Source organism: Oculina patagonica, chromosome 11 (genome assembly GCF_052425735.1).
Source record: "Oculina patagonica isolate OP01 chromosome 11, crgOcupat, whole genome shotgun sequence".
Taxonomy (NCBI): Eukaryota; Metazoa; Cnidaria; class Anthozoa; order Scleractinia; family Oculinidae; genus Oculina; species Oculina patagonica.
Genome location: NC_135768.1, coordinates 2,146,344 through 2,162,809, shown reverse-complemented (window position 1 = coordinate 2,162,809; position 16,466 = coordinate 2,146,344). Strand labels below are relative to the sequence as shown.

At 41.0% G+C, this 16,466-nt stretch overlaps 1 protein-coding gene and 1 pseudogene across 4 annotated transcripts; both read right to left on the bottom strand.

The window, feature by feature from the left end:
* Positions 1 to 344: 344 nt before the first annotated feature.
* LOC144631033 (uncharacterized) lies at positions 345 to 15,951 on the bottom strand. Of its 3 annotated transcripts, XM_078489393.1 has the most exons (7): positions 8,167 to 8,443; positions 7,803 to 8,045; positions 7,376 to 7,508; positions 7,102 to 7,254; positions 6,258 to 6,368; positions 3,116 to 3,284; positions 345 to 2,487 (listed from the first exon to the last, which is right to left on the bottom strand). In XM_078489393.1, the coding sequence occupies exons 3-7, from the start codon at positions 7,481 to 7,483 to the stop codon at positions 2,138 to 2,140; spliced, it is 891 nt and encodes a 296-aa protein (XP_078345519.1). In that variant the 5' UTR covers positions 7,484 to 7,508; positions 7,803 to 8,045; positions 8,167 to 8,443; the 3' UTR covers positions 345 to 2,137. The 3 variants fall into 3 exon arrangements, with proteins under 3 accessions (XP_078345519.1, XP_078345518.1, XP_078345520.1); XM_078489392.1 differs by lacking the exons at positions 7,803 to 8,045; positions 8,167 to 8,443 and adding an exon at positions 15,752 to 15,951; XM_078489394.1 differs by lacking the exon at positions 7,803 to 8,045 and having other exon boundaries at positions 8,163 to 8,443.
* LOC144630752 (uncharacterized) lies at positions 12,021 to 15,437 on the bottom strand (annotated as a pseudogene). The gene is made up of 5 exons (XR_013566636.1): positions 15,390 to 15,437; positions 14,942 to 15,088; positions 14,143 to 14,253; positions 13,330 to 13,498; positions 12,021 to 12,472 (listed from the first exon to the last, which is right to left on the bottom strand). The product of XR_013566636.1 is annotated as an uncharacterized LOC144630752 (transcript).
* Positions 15,952 to 16,466: the final 515 nt, after the last annotated feature.

Genomic DNA, 16,466 nt, shown 5'->3' with positions numbered 1-16,466 from the left:
AAAAGCGACCTTACACACGCAAGGTTGTGAAATGAGGGACCAACATTGATATGAGGGAGCGGGGGATCCTACAGCAGTACAGGAATGGGGATTGCTAAATTGAATCAGAAACTCTCTCTAATCGGGAATGTTTTTACAACCTTCCCAACTCTTTTTGTCTTGGGTTGTAGGTTTTAGCAAACTAGTAAATGCTTTGTCAGTGTAAGAAAAAAAGAATCAGTCTGTACATACGGCTTCGCTTTTAGTTTTCGATAAGAACAGCGACTATCATAGGTCATCATAATACCTGATGGCCTCGTCAGCAGCGGTCTTCATTCAACTGTCATGCACAGTGAGTCACTGTATTTGATAGAGTAGGCTGTGTTTATTTTTGGCGGGAATACATTGTGCACTGAGCAATATACAAGTTTGTATTTTTGCACGTGAAGATTTTGTTTTTCCTCTCACTGTAGCTTTACTATTACCGTCGCATGTCTTTGAGTTTAGAAAATTCTTCTAAAACTCAGAGTGGCTACAAGTACCTTATTTCCACATGTCTGAAGAGAAAGAATACCTGCAAATTCGCGTTTGTTTTGTGGCCACCTTATAAGTATTCAGCACGAGCAGTAGCTCTCTACTTCTACCCATACTACCTTTCGATCTTGTGGCGTGAACTTTTGGCTTTTTTCCGACAACCTTTCTCGAATTAGCTGTATATCTGGCTCTTAGCGCTTGTTATTACAATACGGCATGTTAGTACCTGTATAACTACAAATTCTATCATTATGATAAAGTTTATAATGATGGATAATTAATTTAAATCAAACAGTCTGACAATCATTTCTTTCAATCTCTCGATTTTAAATTATTTAAAATCACACATTTACATGCAGTACACATGAGTACATGCTCATTTCACGTGATTGTAAGCGACGGCTACAAAATCACATTTCAATGCGAACTTAAAACTCGATTCTCGTTTTACGGAAAATTATTACACAATGGTGAATCACGGCTCACTGGTACGGCTTTATAGCAGATCAAATCTCACGAGAAAATAATTGAATAAACATCCCGGTCGTTTCACGTTTTAATAGGCCCTTTGCAGCCAACGGCGCATGATACAAAATAACACCTTGCTGGCAGCCTAGTCCCTTGGCGTTCTCGGCTCGGTCAAACCTGGACTCTATTGTGAGCCATGACGTCACCGAGAGAGAGTCGCCGAGAACCATTCTCGTCCCCATAGCCCTTTCGTTTCTCTTAGCCGGCTGGGCCTTGGCACGAGAAAACGAAGGGCTCTGGGGACACAGGATTTCCAGTCCCAGATTCTAGGACTTCCGGTCTTCATGTATGCAGTCATGACGTTTCAAAAGAATGTATAAGAGAGTCGTTACGTTTTCGACTTCCGTTTTGGAATTCTTTGTTCCAAACAGCCAATCAAAAAAATTCGAATTTATTCAAACATCCTATGTCCCCAGAGCCCTCCGTTTTCTCGTGCCAAGCCGGCTAAGAGAAACGAAAGGGCTATGGGGACGAGAATGGCCGAGAACGCGTTCTCTCGCCCGCTCCAGTCCCAGACTTCGTGCGGATTACAGGACAAGATAGATAGAACGCCTAGAGACTAGCCGGGCTACGTGCTGGTACAACCAAAACTTCAACCAGTCAAGCTTGACTTTCTTTTGTTTTGAATGTCCCAGAGCGTAGCTTACCCTCCAACTTGGCGGATTCTGTACCATGTGACCATAAAAGGACTCATTAGAGAGGTTAAGCATGACCGGTTTACGGCAAACGGCAAAAATTGAAACTATTGCCGTCTCTCTTTAGTCGTATGTACAGTACAGTGAAATTATTTGTATTTGCAATGAATAGTAGGAGACGTTACTCCATTTTTGTGTGCTTTATTATTTACGGATTGGAAGAAAAGAACTCAAAATCAGAAGTTATCCTTGCCGTTTACCGTCTAGCCTGTTCCAGGCTCTCGGTAGTTATGGGAGAGCGAATAACACGCGCGGGTGAGCGAGGAAAAAATGGGGCCTGGAACAGGTTATTTGCCGTCTGCCGTTAACGTCATGCTTAACCGCTCTATTACATCTGTAAAAAACAAAATATGTCAAATCACGACTAGCAAAAACTGTCTTGATCCAAGAATATACTCGGATCACAGTCTTTCAAAAATCTCTGCTGTTCCGTTGTTGGAGTTTCCAATGTTGTTGCAAATATATTTGCAGCAAACCGTGACTAGTCTAGTGGTGTGCATATTCCAACAACTCACATCCGAACCAGATGACCGGCGCCGACGCCCCAATCGCCACATGCGAACGAAATACGGTATTTGGGGGACTTGATGGGGGAAACATTTGGGGGACTTGATGCAGCTCATATTTGTCTCGCAGTCCAATGCGGGCTCGGGACATATTTGGTAGGCTGCATTGAGGTCCATTCCTCCCGGGCACAGTGCTGTACCGTTTAGACCATTCCCAGTCTGCCTCCGCACTCGATTCGCTCTTTCTGCAAAACAACCAAAAAAATCGAAGGTCATGCAAAACGAGAAGCGGCTGGAAATTGAGCCTATACTGTGTACCGTACATGGTTCGATCCAGCAGTGAAATCATGCACATCACCGACCAAAAAGTGAACAAAACCAAACTGCTTTTGTTTATCTATAGAGAGAAAGCTCGAAAAGATATGACTTATTAAAAAAAATTAACAACAGAGCACAAAAGTCTATATTCAGTTCTTGGTATCTCAATTATCCAGTGTTGATTATCGGGTACTTTCAGAGGATCGTTACATTCGGAATCTACTAACAATCCTTTAAAATTTGTCGCTGATTTCGTTGTCGATAATCTTATTTCGGAGCTAGTTACTTTTGGAACCCTATGGTAGGAGACCATCATGGTTCGCCTCCGGCATAATTTTCATTGGGACTTGGAATTTAACCTTGAAATAGCTTTGCTTAAATTGAACCAACATTTAGTGCCACATATTTGTGCAAGCTTTGATCTTTGTAAGGGTACTTTCACCACCGTAACCCATTCTATTGAAGGCTATTAAAGGCTTTTCGTACCGTGAGAAGATTCAAGGTTCGACTAGGGAGTGTTGAATTAAATGAACATTGTAAGTTCTATTGCTTCACCTTCTATTTGAATCCCTGTCACTTTCAGAGTCTCCTGCGCCTCTCTCACGTGGTATATCGGATACTGTGCACAAAAATCTGCTAATTCATCACTGAGTACAGAACGATCAGTCACTTCACCGTCAATAATCCACGTTGTAACAACCCGTCTGGTCTCTGTAATAACCATCTGATGAAAACAAACGAAAAATACGTTAAAACGTTTGCATGCTGAGACAAAAACATAGGCACGCTAAGCGTGCAGGAGTTAGTTTTTCAATTTATGGGGTGGCTTGGGGTGAAACTGGGGGATTGTCCTGTTGGGATGGTTTATGCCATGGGTTGAGCTATTTGTGTATGGCGGCCCACGAAGTCACTTTTTGCACAAAATTTGCTTGCAAACAAAATAACTTTTACGTGCATTTTGATACATCAGAACTGTTTTATTCAATATGTAAATTTTCATCATTTAATTGAAAAACAAAAACTAATTCAATTATCAAAATGTCACAAAATGGCACGTTCTTATTCTGTTTAAGCGATTATTTTGTTGCTAGCTTTGTTGCAACCGTAACGTGTTACTTTTGTTTGTTACGGAATACTTTTGGCTTTTTGCCAAACACTGAAACATGATATTGTTGTTTTTCTCACTTTTGTAACATGAGACCTCTGTTTTTTAAAAACGAACGTAACACGATACCCTTGTTTTTCTCGAAAAAGCCACGATTCCATATAGACATTGAACGAAAAGTACTATAATAAACGAAGTAATAAACGCATCAAATCAAAAACCACTTTCTTCGGGAAAGTTCTTTAAAGCGCAGTACACCTGGAGTATTTGTTTTCTGTCAGAACTGTTCGACAAAGATTTTCGTTCATTCGCAACTTAAATTCTATTCAACAAACAAGAACTAATTGAGTTATGGAATTGTCACGGAATGGCACGCTCTTATTCTGTTTTTACTCTCAGGGTCGTAACCAGGTATATTTTTTCATCGCTGATCCCAAATTTTAGCTATAAATTTTGATTCCTGATCCCCAAAATGTGGCAACATTTGATCCCTGAGTCCATTCTGATCCCATCTGATTGGCCGATCCGGATCCCATGACTTGTGACCCGGGATCCCGGGTCCATGATCCCGATCCCGAGGCTGTGATCCCGATCCCAAGGCTGTGATCCCTGATCCCATATACCTGGTTACGACCCTGTACTCTCGATCGTAGTTGCTTTTAACAGCAAAGTTAATACTTGTACCGGTTCATTAAATGTTTGAACGAGATGTTTTACAGTTGATTTCAGTTTACTTTGGCCGCCCGCTTTGCGAAGTTTGTTGGGAAATTGGAAACTTTGTTATGAAGTTGCCAATTACGTTGCGAGTTTGCGAATCAAATTGCGAACTTCGATAAGTTCCCAACTTCGGCCCGACTGAACTTTCGAAGTTTTGGTTGTTGAGGAGAAACAAGACATGTTGCTCGAAAGTCATGGCGATTTCTGAACTCGAAGGTTTTAGAGCTTGTCAAGGAAAGTTGAAGTGGCTTGAAGTGCAAGACAACGTTTCGCATCAGCGATCACGCAAGTGATTTGGCGATATATAAATAAATTTTATGCAGGTAGAAATTTGGTCAAATTTTAACTTTTTTGTATGAAAACACTTATTTGACGATTTCTGTGAGGCATAATCTTCACTGTCTTCAATTTCAAGTCTTCTGCGTTTGTAAACCGGATGAAACTGGGTGGTTTATTGATTTTAATCGAAGCCGATGTCGCCGACGCGACGCGACAGACTAATTTGTTCGAGACAACATGTTTACGGCTCGCTGAACATAAAAGTTTTTTATTTTTATGACATTTGTTTCCAACAGCTTAGCGTAGCAAAGCCCTTTTTGATGACATAATTATAGAAGGTTTTATTAATTTCGGGCCGAAGTTGGGAACTTTGTATCGAAGCTCACAATTTGATTCAAAAACTCGCAACCTATTTGGCAACTTCATAACAAACTTTCCAATTTCCCAACGAACTTCGCAAAGCGGATGGCAAAAGTAATGACCACATTATTCTTCAAATCTGCTTTGTGCAAATGGAAAGCTAGCCTCTCCAAACGTACGCTCGAATAAGACGAATAACGAGTTAGTGTTGGGCCTTTTGCTCACGGCGTGTGCGTTGTAAGCAGGCGGGCGTTACGAAAAACGTTTTTAATCCAGGGTTAAATCACAACTCACCGATTCCGCCTCCTTCTAATCTAAAAACTTCGAACGAAATTGCTGACTACGTCAGATTGCTTCCCCTTTATAAACTGCAATTTTATTGGTTCTGATAGTACCTGAAATCTGATTGGTGTGACAAACACACATACTTCACTGACCCACCGACTGATTACAAGGACACGACGACTAAAGAGCTATTTTTGAAAAAATAACTCAATGAGGAACAATCGGTAGTCTAGAACACTTAGGGACTTCTGGTAGTTTAGAACATGTAGTAGTGTAGAACATGAATAACGCGAGCGAAAACTGGGAGAGTGCAAAATGCCCGTGGGTAGGGATGCGGGGTGTTTAAAGCGTGGGGGCTGCACTTTCCCTAGGAGCTCCTAGGTTTTGCTCGCGTTCAGGAACCAAGATGACGGCTCGTCGAACTCAACGATCGATCTCTTCGACTTCAAGGAAAAATAGAGGACGGTGAACAGTCTAGAAATAGGGTAAGAATTTCAGTAAGTGCACTGCACACCCTCACCCGCATTTTCGGAGAGTACCCCCGGGGCTGTGGTTAATGACGCATAAATCGCATAAATCTGGAAGTTTGCCTTTGCCAAGATCTGTAGAACTAAGTTAAGAGAGTATCTATAAGTTTGTTTGACCTGTTGTTAGTCCTCTGTGGAACTGCCCAACAGAGTTTTATGCCAAAGTCCCAGTGGTAAATAAACGAGAGGGAAAAGAATGAAGATGAAGTGTTCAACAAAGAAAAAAATCTGAGTCCCCGACGGGAATCGAACCCATGGCCTCCCAGATACCGGTTGGGCGCTCTAACTAACTGGGCCATTTACAAGGTTGATATGTGACACGCGTCCTACATACTGCTAGGATCAGCAATGTCGAAATCATCAAGTTTGTAGTAAATAATAAAAAGGTTTTTCAGAACCGCTATTGAAATAGATGTGTTCTCACCTGCTTGGCCTTCTTTAGATCTCTCATCAGTTTCTCAGGCGTCGATTGTTTCTTCATCAGAGGGAAAATGTAGCAAATCCTGCTGTCTGGGAACCGCAGCATGGTCAAATTCTATGGTATTAAGTATAAACAAATTAATTGCGTCATTTAAAAGCGGCGATTGTCAACAGTAAAATTATCTGAGGTAAAAGACTGACTGACCGACCGAACGAACGAACGAACGAACGAACGAACGAACGAACGAACGACAGACCGACCGACCGACCGACCGACCGAACGAACGAACGAACGAACGAACGAACGAACTAACGAACGAACGAACGAACGAACGAACGAACGAATTAACGAATGAATGAATGAATGAATGAATGAATGAATGAATGAATGAATGAATGAATGAATGAATGAATGAATGAATGAATGAATGAATGAATGAATGAATGAATTTATTATTTTATTAATTTCTCACGGAATTATATTTGCAATCATCCTGTTAACAAAGAGCATAGCGCATAGCGATAGCTTTTCTACAGCGGAAGGGGAATTCCCAGCATTTATAGAATCATGAACCACAAAGAAAAGCTTGGATAAACGCGTGGCTTGACAAAGAGCCAACGCTATCATCAGTCACGTGACTTACTTCCTAACGAGTTCCTGTTTTTTTTTCCTGTTTGTTTAAAAATGTCACAAGAAAAGTATAAAATGATATAAAAACAATATGCGAAACAAACGTGTGCAAGGTTCACAAAGAATAAAAGTATAACAACTCCTCCACTGAAAAAGTTCGCGAGTGAAATAAGTGGAAATAATTTTACAAGAGCGAAAATGAAATTACAAAACTCACGTGTTTGAAATCATGTAAAGTATCGCTGCGGTCCACTCCAGGATGAGCAGGAACTTCAAACAATTCTGTTTGCTTGTCTGGGTCAACCTCAATCTTCTCGTTGTATTCTTCTCCAGCCTCGCTGATGTGGACAGTGAAATCCACGACCTTGTTCTATAAAACAAAACTTTAGTTTCAAATCTGCTCGGGTACTATAAAAAACGGCGGTTCAAAATTTTGAGGCGATTTGTCTGGCCCATGTTTCAGTAAAGAAAACCGTGACCCAGATACATACCTGTTTAGACGAAGTATCTTTTCTTGGCTCGTCGCTTTTATGAACAAGGTTCCTTGCCGATGTAGAACTTAGCAGGATCACTATGATGAGGATAAAGTATGATGCCATTTGGGAGTGGAACGAATAAGGCTGTCTATTTAAAAACAAAGCAAAACATACATTTGAAGGTATAAATCCTGGAAAAGCTAAGGAAACTAACACATCGTTAAATAATAAAGATGTATTTTTTAACAATGACACGAACATGGGACCTGAAAGAAAAATTCTGAGTCCCCGACGGGAATCGAACCCATGGCCTCCCAGGTCCCGGTTATGCCTCTAACCAATTGAGGTATGAGAGACTCGTGTGAGCTGGGCCATTTACTAGTCTATGGCCGATGTAATTATACTAATAACATCAACAAACCCTACAATGGACAAAACTTACCTGCTCTGAGGAAAAATCGAAACACGTTCACTCAACAAGCTGGACGTTTTTGTTTAAGTACAACGCTGTGGGTGTATTTATAACGAGGCCATCTCGGCAATATGATCAGGAACACAGATGTCCATTAACATCCTATTTCAACAAGACGATTGGTCAAAACTTTTTGCTACAAAGATACATTGACCTTAACTCCTCCTTTTGAGTGGGTTGAAGAAACTTCTGCTCGCTTTGCTGCCAAAATATCTGTAAAATTAGCACAAAAGGTCACTACAGAGTCGTCTTGTCTACAATATTCAGTTGGAATTAGATGGCCGATGTAATTATACCAATAACATGAACAAATCCTTCCATGGAAAGAACTTACCGGCTCTGAGGGAAAATCGAAACTCGTTCACTCAACAAGCTAGATGCTTTTAAATACAAAAGTCAGGAACACAGATGTCCATTAACATCCTATTTCAACAAGACGATTGGTCAAATCTAGTGTTTTAAAGATTTAGTGGCATGAGCCCAGCCTTCCTTAACTTCTCCTCTTGATGAGTGGGTAGAACAATATTCTGCTCGCTTGCTGCGAAAATATCTGTAACATTAGCACAAAAGATCACCACAGAGCCGTCTGGTCTACAATATTATTTATACGTTAGCAGCTTCCCACAATTGTGGCTAAGCTCCAAATGTGTAATCTGAAGCGTTCATCCTGTTTATGAGGCAAATGAAAACATGTGATAATTTGATACTTGAAATAAAACTGGTTGTACCTTTGAGTATTTGCTTCTCTCTGATCATTCTCGTCCCCAGATCCGCTCGTCCCTCTTAGCCGAAATCATGCGCGCTTTCCATTTGTATGGAAAAACCGGTTGTTTCGGTGGGAAATCAAATGGAACGGACCTTTCCATTGACAAGTTTTCGAAAAAAAAAAGGAATACCTTCAGACGTATTCCTCTTTTTCCGTTTTCCCGGTATGACCGGAAATTTACTATTCCATTTGCTACAACCAGACCATTCGATCGCAGAGCAAGGTCAGCAACTGAACCTAAGAACGCTACCCGTTGAATCGCTTCAAATTTATCCAAAATTCCTTTCGAGTGTAGAAAGCGGACGTTTCTTATCTGTGAGGGAGGGTTTTCCCTTAAACTTTCTTCAAGGCTTCATGAAAAAGGAAGATAAAGTAAAAAAAAAAATCACCTTCGATCACCATGTTTTTTTTGGACCCAGGCTCTTTGCAATTATATCAAAACGGAAATTTCCAAAAGGAACAGCTTCTTTCCGTTCCGTTTACGTGATGGGAAGGTTTGCACTGTTCCATTTGTCGAAAAATTCTCACCGAAAATTCCATGTAAATGGAAAGCGCCTTATGTGTCACCTGTTTCTCGCGCACAGGCTCGGCTGGCTAAGAGGGACAAGCAGCTCTGGAGACGAGAACGTCTCCTAATATAATATTTCTGACTCAAAAACTTTCAAAAAGAATTAACTTTCAATTCCGAAAGTTTATATTGGAGTACTTCGCATCCTGAACACGAATCAAAGTGAGCTGATAGTAAAAATCTCAGAGTGAAACTACAATGTTCCCTTTGAATCGTTCAAAATTAGCTGACCAACCAAAATAGACGGCGCTTCAGTATACCAATAACGTTGTGACAGTGGACAGAACGAAACCAGCTAAAACGTGTCCCCAACCAAAAAAAAAAAAACAACGGAATACCACTAGTTTTTTTTATTTAAGTTTTCGTTTTGAACGTTAATTAGACTTCCTACACACCGGAAACACTGAGTTAGCTAAATGGTATACACCTAATTTAAGAAATGTCGACCCTGTGAAAAGCATAAGCCATGAACGATAAGACCGAATGGCAGTCTGGGAAGGCAGCATTGGCAAGCTGAGTAATATTCCATTTATTGGTAATCACGATGTTTTCTTCTTTTGGAGCCTTAAGAGCTTGATTTATGCGACCTGACGTATCATAATGTTTATTCTGCCACAGACGGGGATTAATATTTTACGATATCCTAACAAATTTTTTTTTTCTTTAGTAGCAAAATATCACATGTTTTCCTTCACCCAGTAAACAGGATAAGAGCTTTAGATTACTGGCGCGCATTCAATTGAGGGAAATTACCAAAGTATTTTTTTAGATCACACCGCTGTGAATAGTCAGCCGAAATGAGGGAAGGATCTTCCATCCCCACTGTGCTCTAAGAGGCGGAATTTTGGAAGGAAGACATTGTGTCGTGCAAGTGTAATGAATCATTGTAGCAAAAGCAACAATTAAAACAAGAACTTCCAATGTTTGTGATTGACCAAAGGAGGGCTATGATCAAAGTTTTCACAAACGGATTTTTTTTTCATTTATCACTGTTTAGTCACAAATATGCTGGTAAACGTTGGTTCAACTAAACAAACAAGGTATTACAGAAACAATAAAGACAGAAAGCGGTTACTCCCTGAGGGGGGACTTCCATATGAAATGGGTTGTGATGCTCGTCCGAAATTTTGAATAGAACCCCTAAAAGAGACCAATCTGGGCATGGCTGAAGTTTTTTTTGACCTCTTAAAGATACCAGAATACTTAAAATAAAATTTATATTTGTATATTTCTTTGTGTGCAGCCCTTCAACGAGACCTTGACGGCCCAGGGGGGGGGGGGGGATACTTTCTATAATGGCCTATACGGCAGGTATTCACAGGTATGGTTCGAGTTATCGAGGGTAAAATTATATGGAAAATGACCTGAAGGGAAACGAAAATTGGTTCGAGTTAGCGGGAGATTCGAGTTATCGAGGGTTCGAGTTACCGAGGGTAAAATTACAGTAAATGTATGACGGAAATCCAGGGGAAATCGATTTTGGTTCGAGTTAGCGCGACGTTCGAGTTAGCGAGGGTTCGAGTTATCGGGAGTCGACTGTATTTAAAATCACACATTTACATGCAGTACACATGAGTACATGCTCATTTCACGTGATTGTAAGCGACGACTACAAAATCACATTTCAATGCGAACTTTTAAGTTCGAGTTTTAAAAAACTCGATTCTCGTTTTACGGAAAATTATTACACAATGGTGAATCACGGCTCACTGGCAGGCCTTTAGCAGATCAAATCTCACGAGAAAATAATTCAAAAAAACATCCCGATGAATCGTTTCACGTTTTAATGGGCCCTTTTCAGCCCCGGGGGGGGGGGACTCCCATATTAAAGGGACGGGGATGCTCGTCGGAAATTTTGAAAAGAACCCCTAAAAGAGACCAATCTGGGCGTGGCTCAAGCTATTTTAGACCCCTAAAAGATACCAAAATTCTGAGAAAAAGAACTTATATTTGTATATTTCTTCGTGTGCAACCCTAAACGAGACCCTGACGGCTAAAAATATTGTCATTTTCGTGCATTTTCCCCAGAACACCCTAAGCGAGACCCAAAGTCCGAAATTTATACCCCTCAGCGAGACGACGAGCATCCCCGTCACTCTCATATGGGAGTCCCCCCCCGGGTTTTCAGCTAACGGTCACATGGTACAAGATAACACCTCGCTGGAGGGCAAGCTACACGCTGGGGACATCCCCGGGGGGTGCACTACCTAGAATGACCTATACGGGGAGGCTCCGCCCAAAAGAGGTACCTTTTTCACGCTCCAGGTATATAAAAGGGTAGGAATTTTACAAGTTTAGGTATGTGAAAGGGTAGGGAAATCTTTCCTTTAGGTATTTAAAGGGGCCTTTAATAAAAATATTTCAAACAGACGCACCTTGTGGCTGTATCATTTTAATTTAGTAAACGCTACATAAAAATGAGAATAAGACTTCCTGTTTTAGGTATATGTCATGTCATTTAGGTATGTAAAAGGGTACCTTTTTTCAATAAAAGGTATACGAAAGGGGTGCCTTTTCTGTCAAAATGGTATTTAAAAGGGTAAGGGGTTGGACCGAGGGGCGGAGCCTCCCCGTATCAAACCTTTTCAAGTAGCCCCCCCGGGGGGACATCCAAAACGTAGTGACTTCAACCAGTCATGCTTGACTTTCCTTTGTTTTGAATTTCCCAGAGTGTAGCTTGCCCTCCAGCATGGCGGATTTTGTACCATGTTGCCGTAAAAGGACTCATTGGAGAGGTTAAGCATGACGTTTACGGCAAACGGCAAACGGCAAAAATGAAACTTTTGCCGTCTCTCTTTAGTTGTATGTACAGTACAGTGAAATTATTTGTATTTGCAATGAATAGTAGGAGACGTTATTCCCTTTTTGTATGCTTTATTTACGGATTAGAAGAAAAGAACTCAAAATACATCTGTAAAAAACAAAATGTGTCAAATCACGACTAGCAAAAACTGTCTTGATGCAAAAACCTTACTCGGATTACAGTCTTTCAAAAATCTCTGCTGTTCCGTTGTTAGAGATTCCAATGTTGTTGCAAATATATTTGCAGCACACCGTGACTAGCCTAGTGGTGTGCACATTCCAACAGCCTGATCCCCAACCAAATGACCGCCGCCGACGCCCCGGCCAAAAAAAAAAAAGGCGCTATAGAACATTTGGGGGACTTGATGCAGCTCATATTTGTCTCACAGTCCAATGCGGGCTCGGGACATATTTGGTAGGCTGCATTGAGGTCCATTCCTCCTGGGCACAGTGCTGTACCGTTTAGACCATTCCCAATCTGTCTCCGCACTCGGTTTGCTCTTTCTGCAAAACAACCAAAAAATCGAAAGTTATGCAAAACATCCACCAAAGAGAAAATATCATAAAGTTAAGAAAGTAACGAAGCTCGCAACTTTTGGATTAAGCAATGACACTTTTCCTTTAATTATTTCTTGAGGGTCGCAACTTAAGATCTAGGGGATTGTTAATTTTGGTAGCTAATACGTGTATGTGCTTGATTTCCAAGGCTCCCTCGAGTCCGGTCTTCGTTCCTTCCCACGGAGAAGAAGCGCGGGCTCATTTTCCCGAAAAGCGGCTGGAAATCGAGCCTAAACCGTGTACCGTATATGGTTCGATTTAGCAGTTAAAACATGCACAACACCGACCAAAAAGTGACAGAGCAAAAACCGAACCACTTTTGTTTATCCATAAAGAGAAAGCCCAAAGGATATTAGTTATGGAAAAGAATTAACATCAGAGCACAAAAGTCTACCTATCGTCCTTGATATCTCAATTATCCAGTGTTGTTTGTTCGCTACTTTCAGAGTATCCTTGCATTCGGAATTTACAAACAAACCTTTAAAATTTGTCGCTGATTTCGTTGTCGATAATCTTATTTCGGAGCTAGTTACTTTTGGAACCCTATGATAGGAGACCATCATGGTTCGCCTCCGGCATAATTTTCATAGGGACTTGGAATTTACCCTTGAAATAGCTTTGCTTCAGTTGAACCAACATTTGCCAGCATATTTGTGCAAGCTTTGATCTTTGTAAGGGTACCTTCACCACCGTAACCCATTCTATCGAAGGCTATCAAAGGCTTTTCGTACCGTGAGAAGATTCAAGGTAAATCGACTAGGGAGTGTTGAATTAAATGAACATTCTAAGTCCTATCGCCTCGCCTTCTATTTGAATCCCTGTCACTTTCAGAGTCTCCTGCGCCCCTCTCACGTGGTATATCGGATACTGTGCACAAAAATCTGCTAACTCATCACTGAGTAGAGAACGATCAGTCACTTCACCGTCAAGTATCCACGTAGTATCAACCCGTCTGGTCTCTGTAATAACCATCTGATGAAAACAAACGAAAAATACGTTAAAACGAGTAGATATGAAACCTCCTCAAACAAACAAAATCAGGGCAGTCCCTAAGTTTTCGCAGATCAGTTGAGCGGACAAGCAGGCGAGCGCGCAAGAAAATCAATTCAATTCACTCGAGGAGACGCGACTGTCTATAGTCTCTCATTTTTTGCGCTCGCGTGTCGCGACTACTCACGTGATATTAATTTTCTTGCGCGTTCGCGTGCTGAGACAAAATGAGGAACAACTGGTATAGCGGTAATGTAGTATAAAAATATAGTGCAGGTCAAGTCTAAAATAGAGTAAGGAAAATCATTTATCTTGATCTGAAATAGGGTAAGGATTTCCGGCAGGAAGTGCGCCGCACACCATCGCCAACAATTTCGGAGAGTACCCCCAGGCCAGGGCTGTGGTTAATGGCGCATAAAACTAAAAAAATTGCCTTTGCCAAGTTCCGTAGAACTAAGTTAAGAGAGGATCTAAAAGCCTGAGTTTGTTTGACCTATTGTTAGTCATCTGAGGAACTGCCCAACAGAGACTTATGCTAAAGTCTTGGCACTTGCCAGGGTAGTTAAACGAGAGAGGAAGAAAGTTTTATTTTAACAGAACCGTTATTGAAATAGATGTGTTTTCACCTGCTTGGCCTTTTGAAGATCTCTCATCAGTTCCGCAGGTGTCGATTGTTTCTTCATCAGAGGGAAAATGTAGCACATTTTGCTGTCTGGGAATCGCAGCATGGTCAAATTCTGTGGCAGTAAATATAAACAATTTGCGTTAAAGGCGGAGATTTTCTACAGTAAAATTAATCAATAATATCTTAGGTAAAAGACTGACTGACTGACTGTCTGACTGATAGCCTGAGTATCAGGCTTTTCTAAAAGGGAAGGGAGAAAGGGTAGAAGCTCCTCTTTCCTTCCCTACCCTCCCCCCTCCCCTTAGGAAGGCCTGATACTCAGGTTAACTGACTGACTGACTGACTGACTGACTGAATGAATGAATGAATGAATGGTTAATTAATTTACCATTTTATTATAGATAGCTTTTCTACAGTGAAAAAGGAAATTGAAACAAATTCCCAGTATGTAGAGTGGTGAACCACAAAGGATCTCCCCCCCCCCCCCCCCACACACACACACACACACACACACAGCCCCAAAGCAAGAGAAGAGGCGGGGAGAGAGAGACCCTGGGAACGAACTTGGGATCAATACGTGACTTGAAATCTTCAGTCACGTGACTTACTTTCTAACGAGTTCCTGTTTGTTTAAAAAATGTCATAAGAAAAGTATAAGTCTTTATTAACAATAAATGATATGAAAACAATACCCGCAACAGACGTGCAAGGTCAAAGTATAACAACTCCTCCACTAAAAAATTCGCCGATTGAAATAATTGGAAATAATATAAGAGCGAAAATGAAATTATATAACTCACATGTTTAAAATCATGTAAGGTATCACTGCGGTCCACTCCAGGATGAGCGGGAACTTCAAACAATTCCTTTTGCTTGTCTGGATCAACCTCAATCTTCTCGTTGTATTCTTGCCCAGCCTCCCGAATGTGTACAGTGAAATCCACGACCTTGTTATATAACACAAATATTTAGTCTCAAAACTGCCCGGGTAATATACTATTTTATACAAGTTCTAATTTTTAGGCGATTTGTCTAGCCCATGTTTCAGTAAAGAAAACCATTACCCAGATAATACCTAATAAAGACGTTAAATTTTAAGCTCGGTTACAAATGATGAAGATGAAATGTTTAACATGACACGAGCATGGGACAAAGAAAACATCTGATTCTTCGACAGGAATCGAACCCATACCTGTTTAGACGAAGAATCTTTCTAGGCTCGTCGCTTTTATGAACATGGTTACTTGCCGATGAAGAACTTAGCAAGACCACTATGACGAGGATAAAGTGCGCCATTTGGGAGTGGGACGGTTAAGGCTGTCTATTTAAAAAAAAACAAAGCAGACATTTGAAGGTTATATCCTGGAAAAGCTAAGGAAACAAACACATCCTTAAATAATAAAGATGTATTTTTTAACAATGACACGAGCATGGGACTAAGAAAAATTCTGGGTCCCCGACGGGAATCGAACCCATGGCCTCCCAGATACCGGTTGAGCCTCTAACCAATTGAGCTACGAGAGACTCGTGTGTGCTGGGCCATTAACTAGTCTATGGCCGATGTAATTATACCAATAACATGAACAAACCCTACAGTTGAAAGAACTTACCCGCTCTGAGGGAAAATCGAAACTCGTTCACTCAACAAGCTGGATACTTTATACATTAAAGTACAACGGCGAGGGAGTATTTAACGAGGCCATCTCGGAAATATGATCAGGAACACAGATGCCCATTAACATCCTATTTCAACAAGACGATTGGTCAAATCTTTTTGCTACAAAGATACAATAACATCACTCTGTGAGCCCAACCTTCCTTAACTCCTCCTCTTGAGTGGGTAGAAGAAACTTCTGCTCGCTTGCTGCCAAAATATCTGTAAAATTAGCACAATAGGTCACTACAGAGTCGTCTTGTCTACAATATTCAGTTGGAATTAGATGGCCGATGTAATTATACCAATAACATGAACAAATCCTTCCATGGAAAGAACTTACCCGCTCTGCATGAGGGAAAATCGAAACTCGTTCACTCAACAAGCTAGATGCTTTTAAATACAAAAGTCAGGAACACAGATGTCCATTAACATCCTATTTCAACAAGACGATCTAGTGTTTCAAAGATTCAGTGGCATGAGCCCAGCCTTCCTTAACTTCTCCTCTTGATGAGTGGGTAGAACAATATTCTGCTCGCTTGCTGCGAAAATATCTGTAACATTAGCACAAAAGGTCACCACAGAGCCGTCTAGTCTACCATATTTTATGCGTTGGCAGTTTCCCACAATTGTGGCTAAACTCCAAACGTGTAATTTGAAGCGTTCATCCT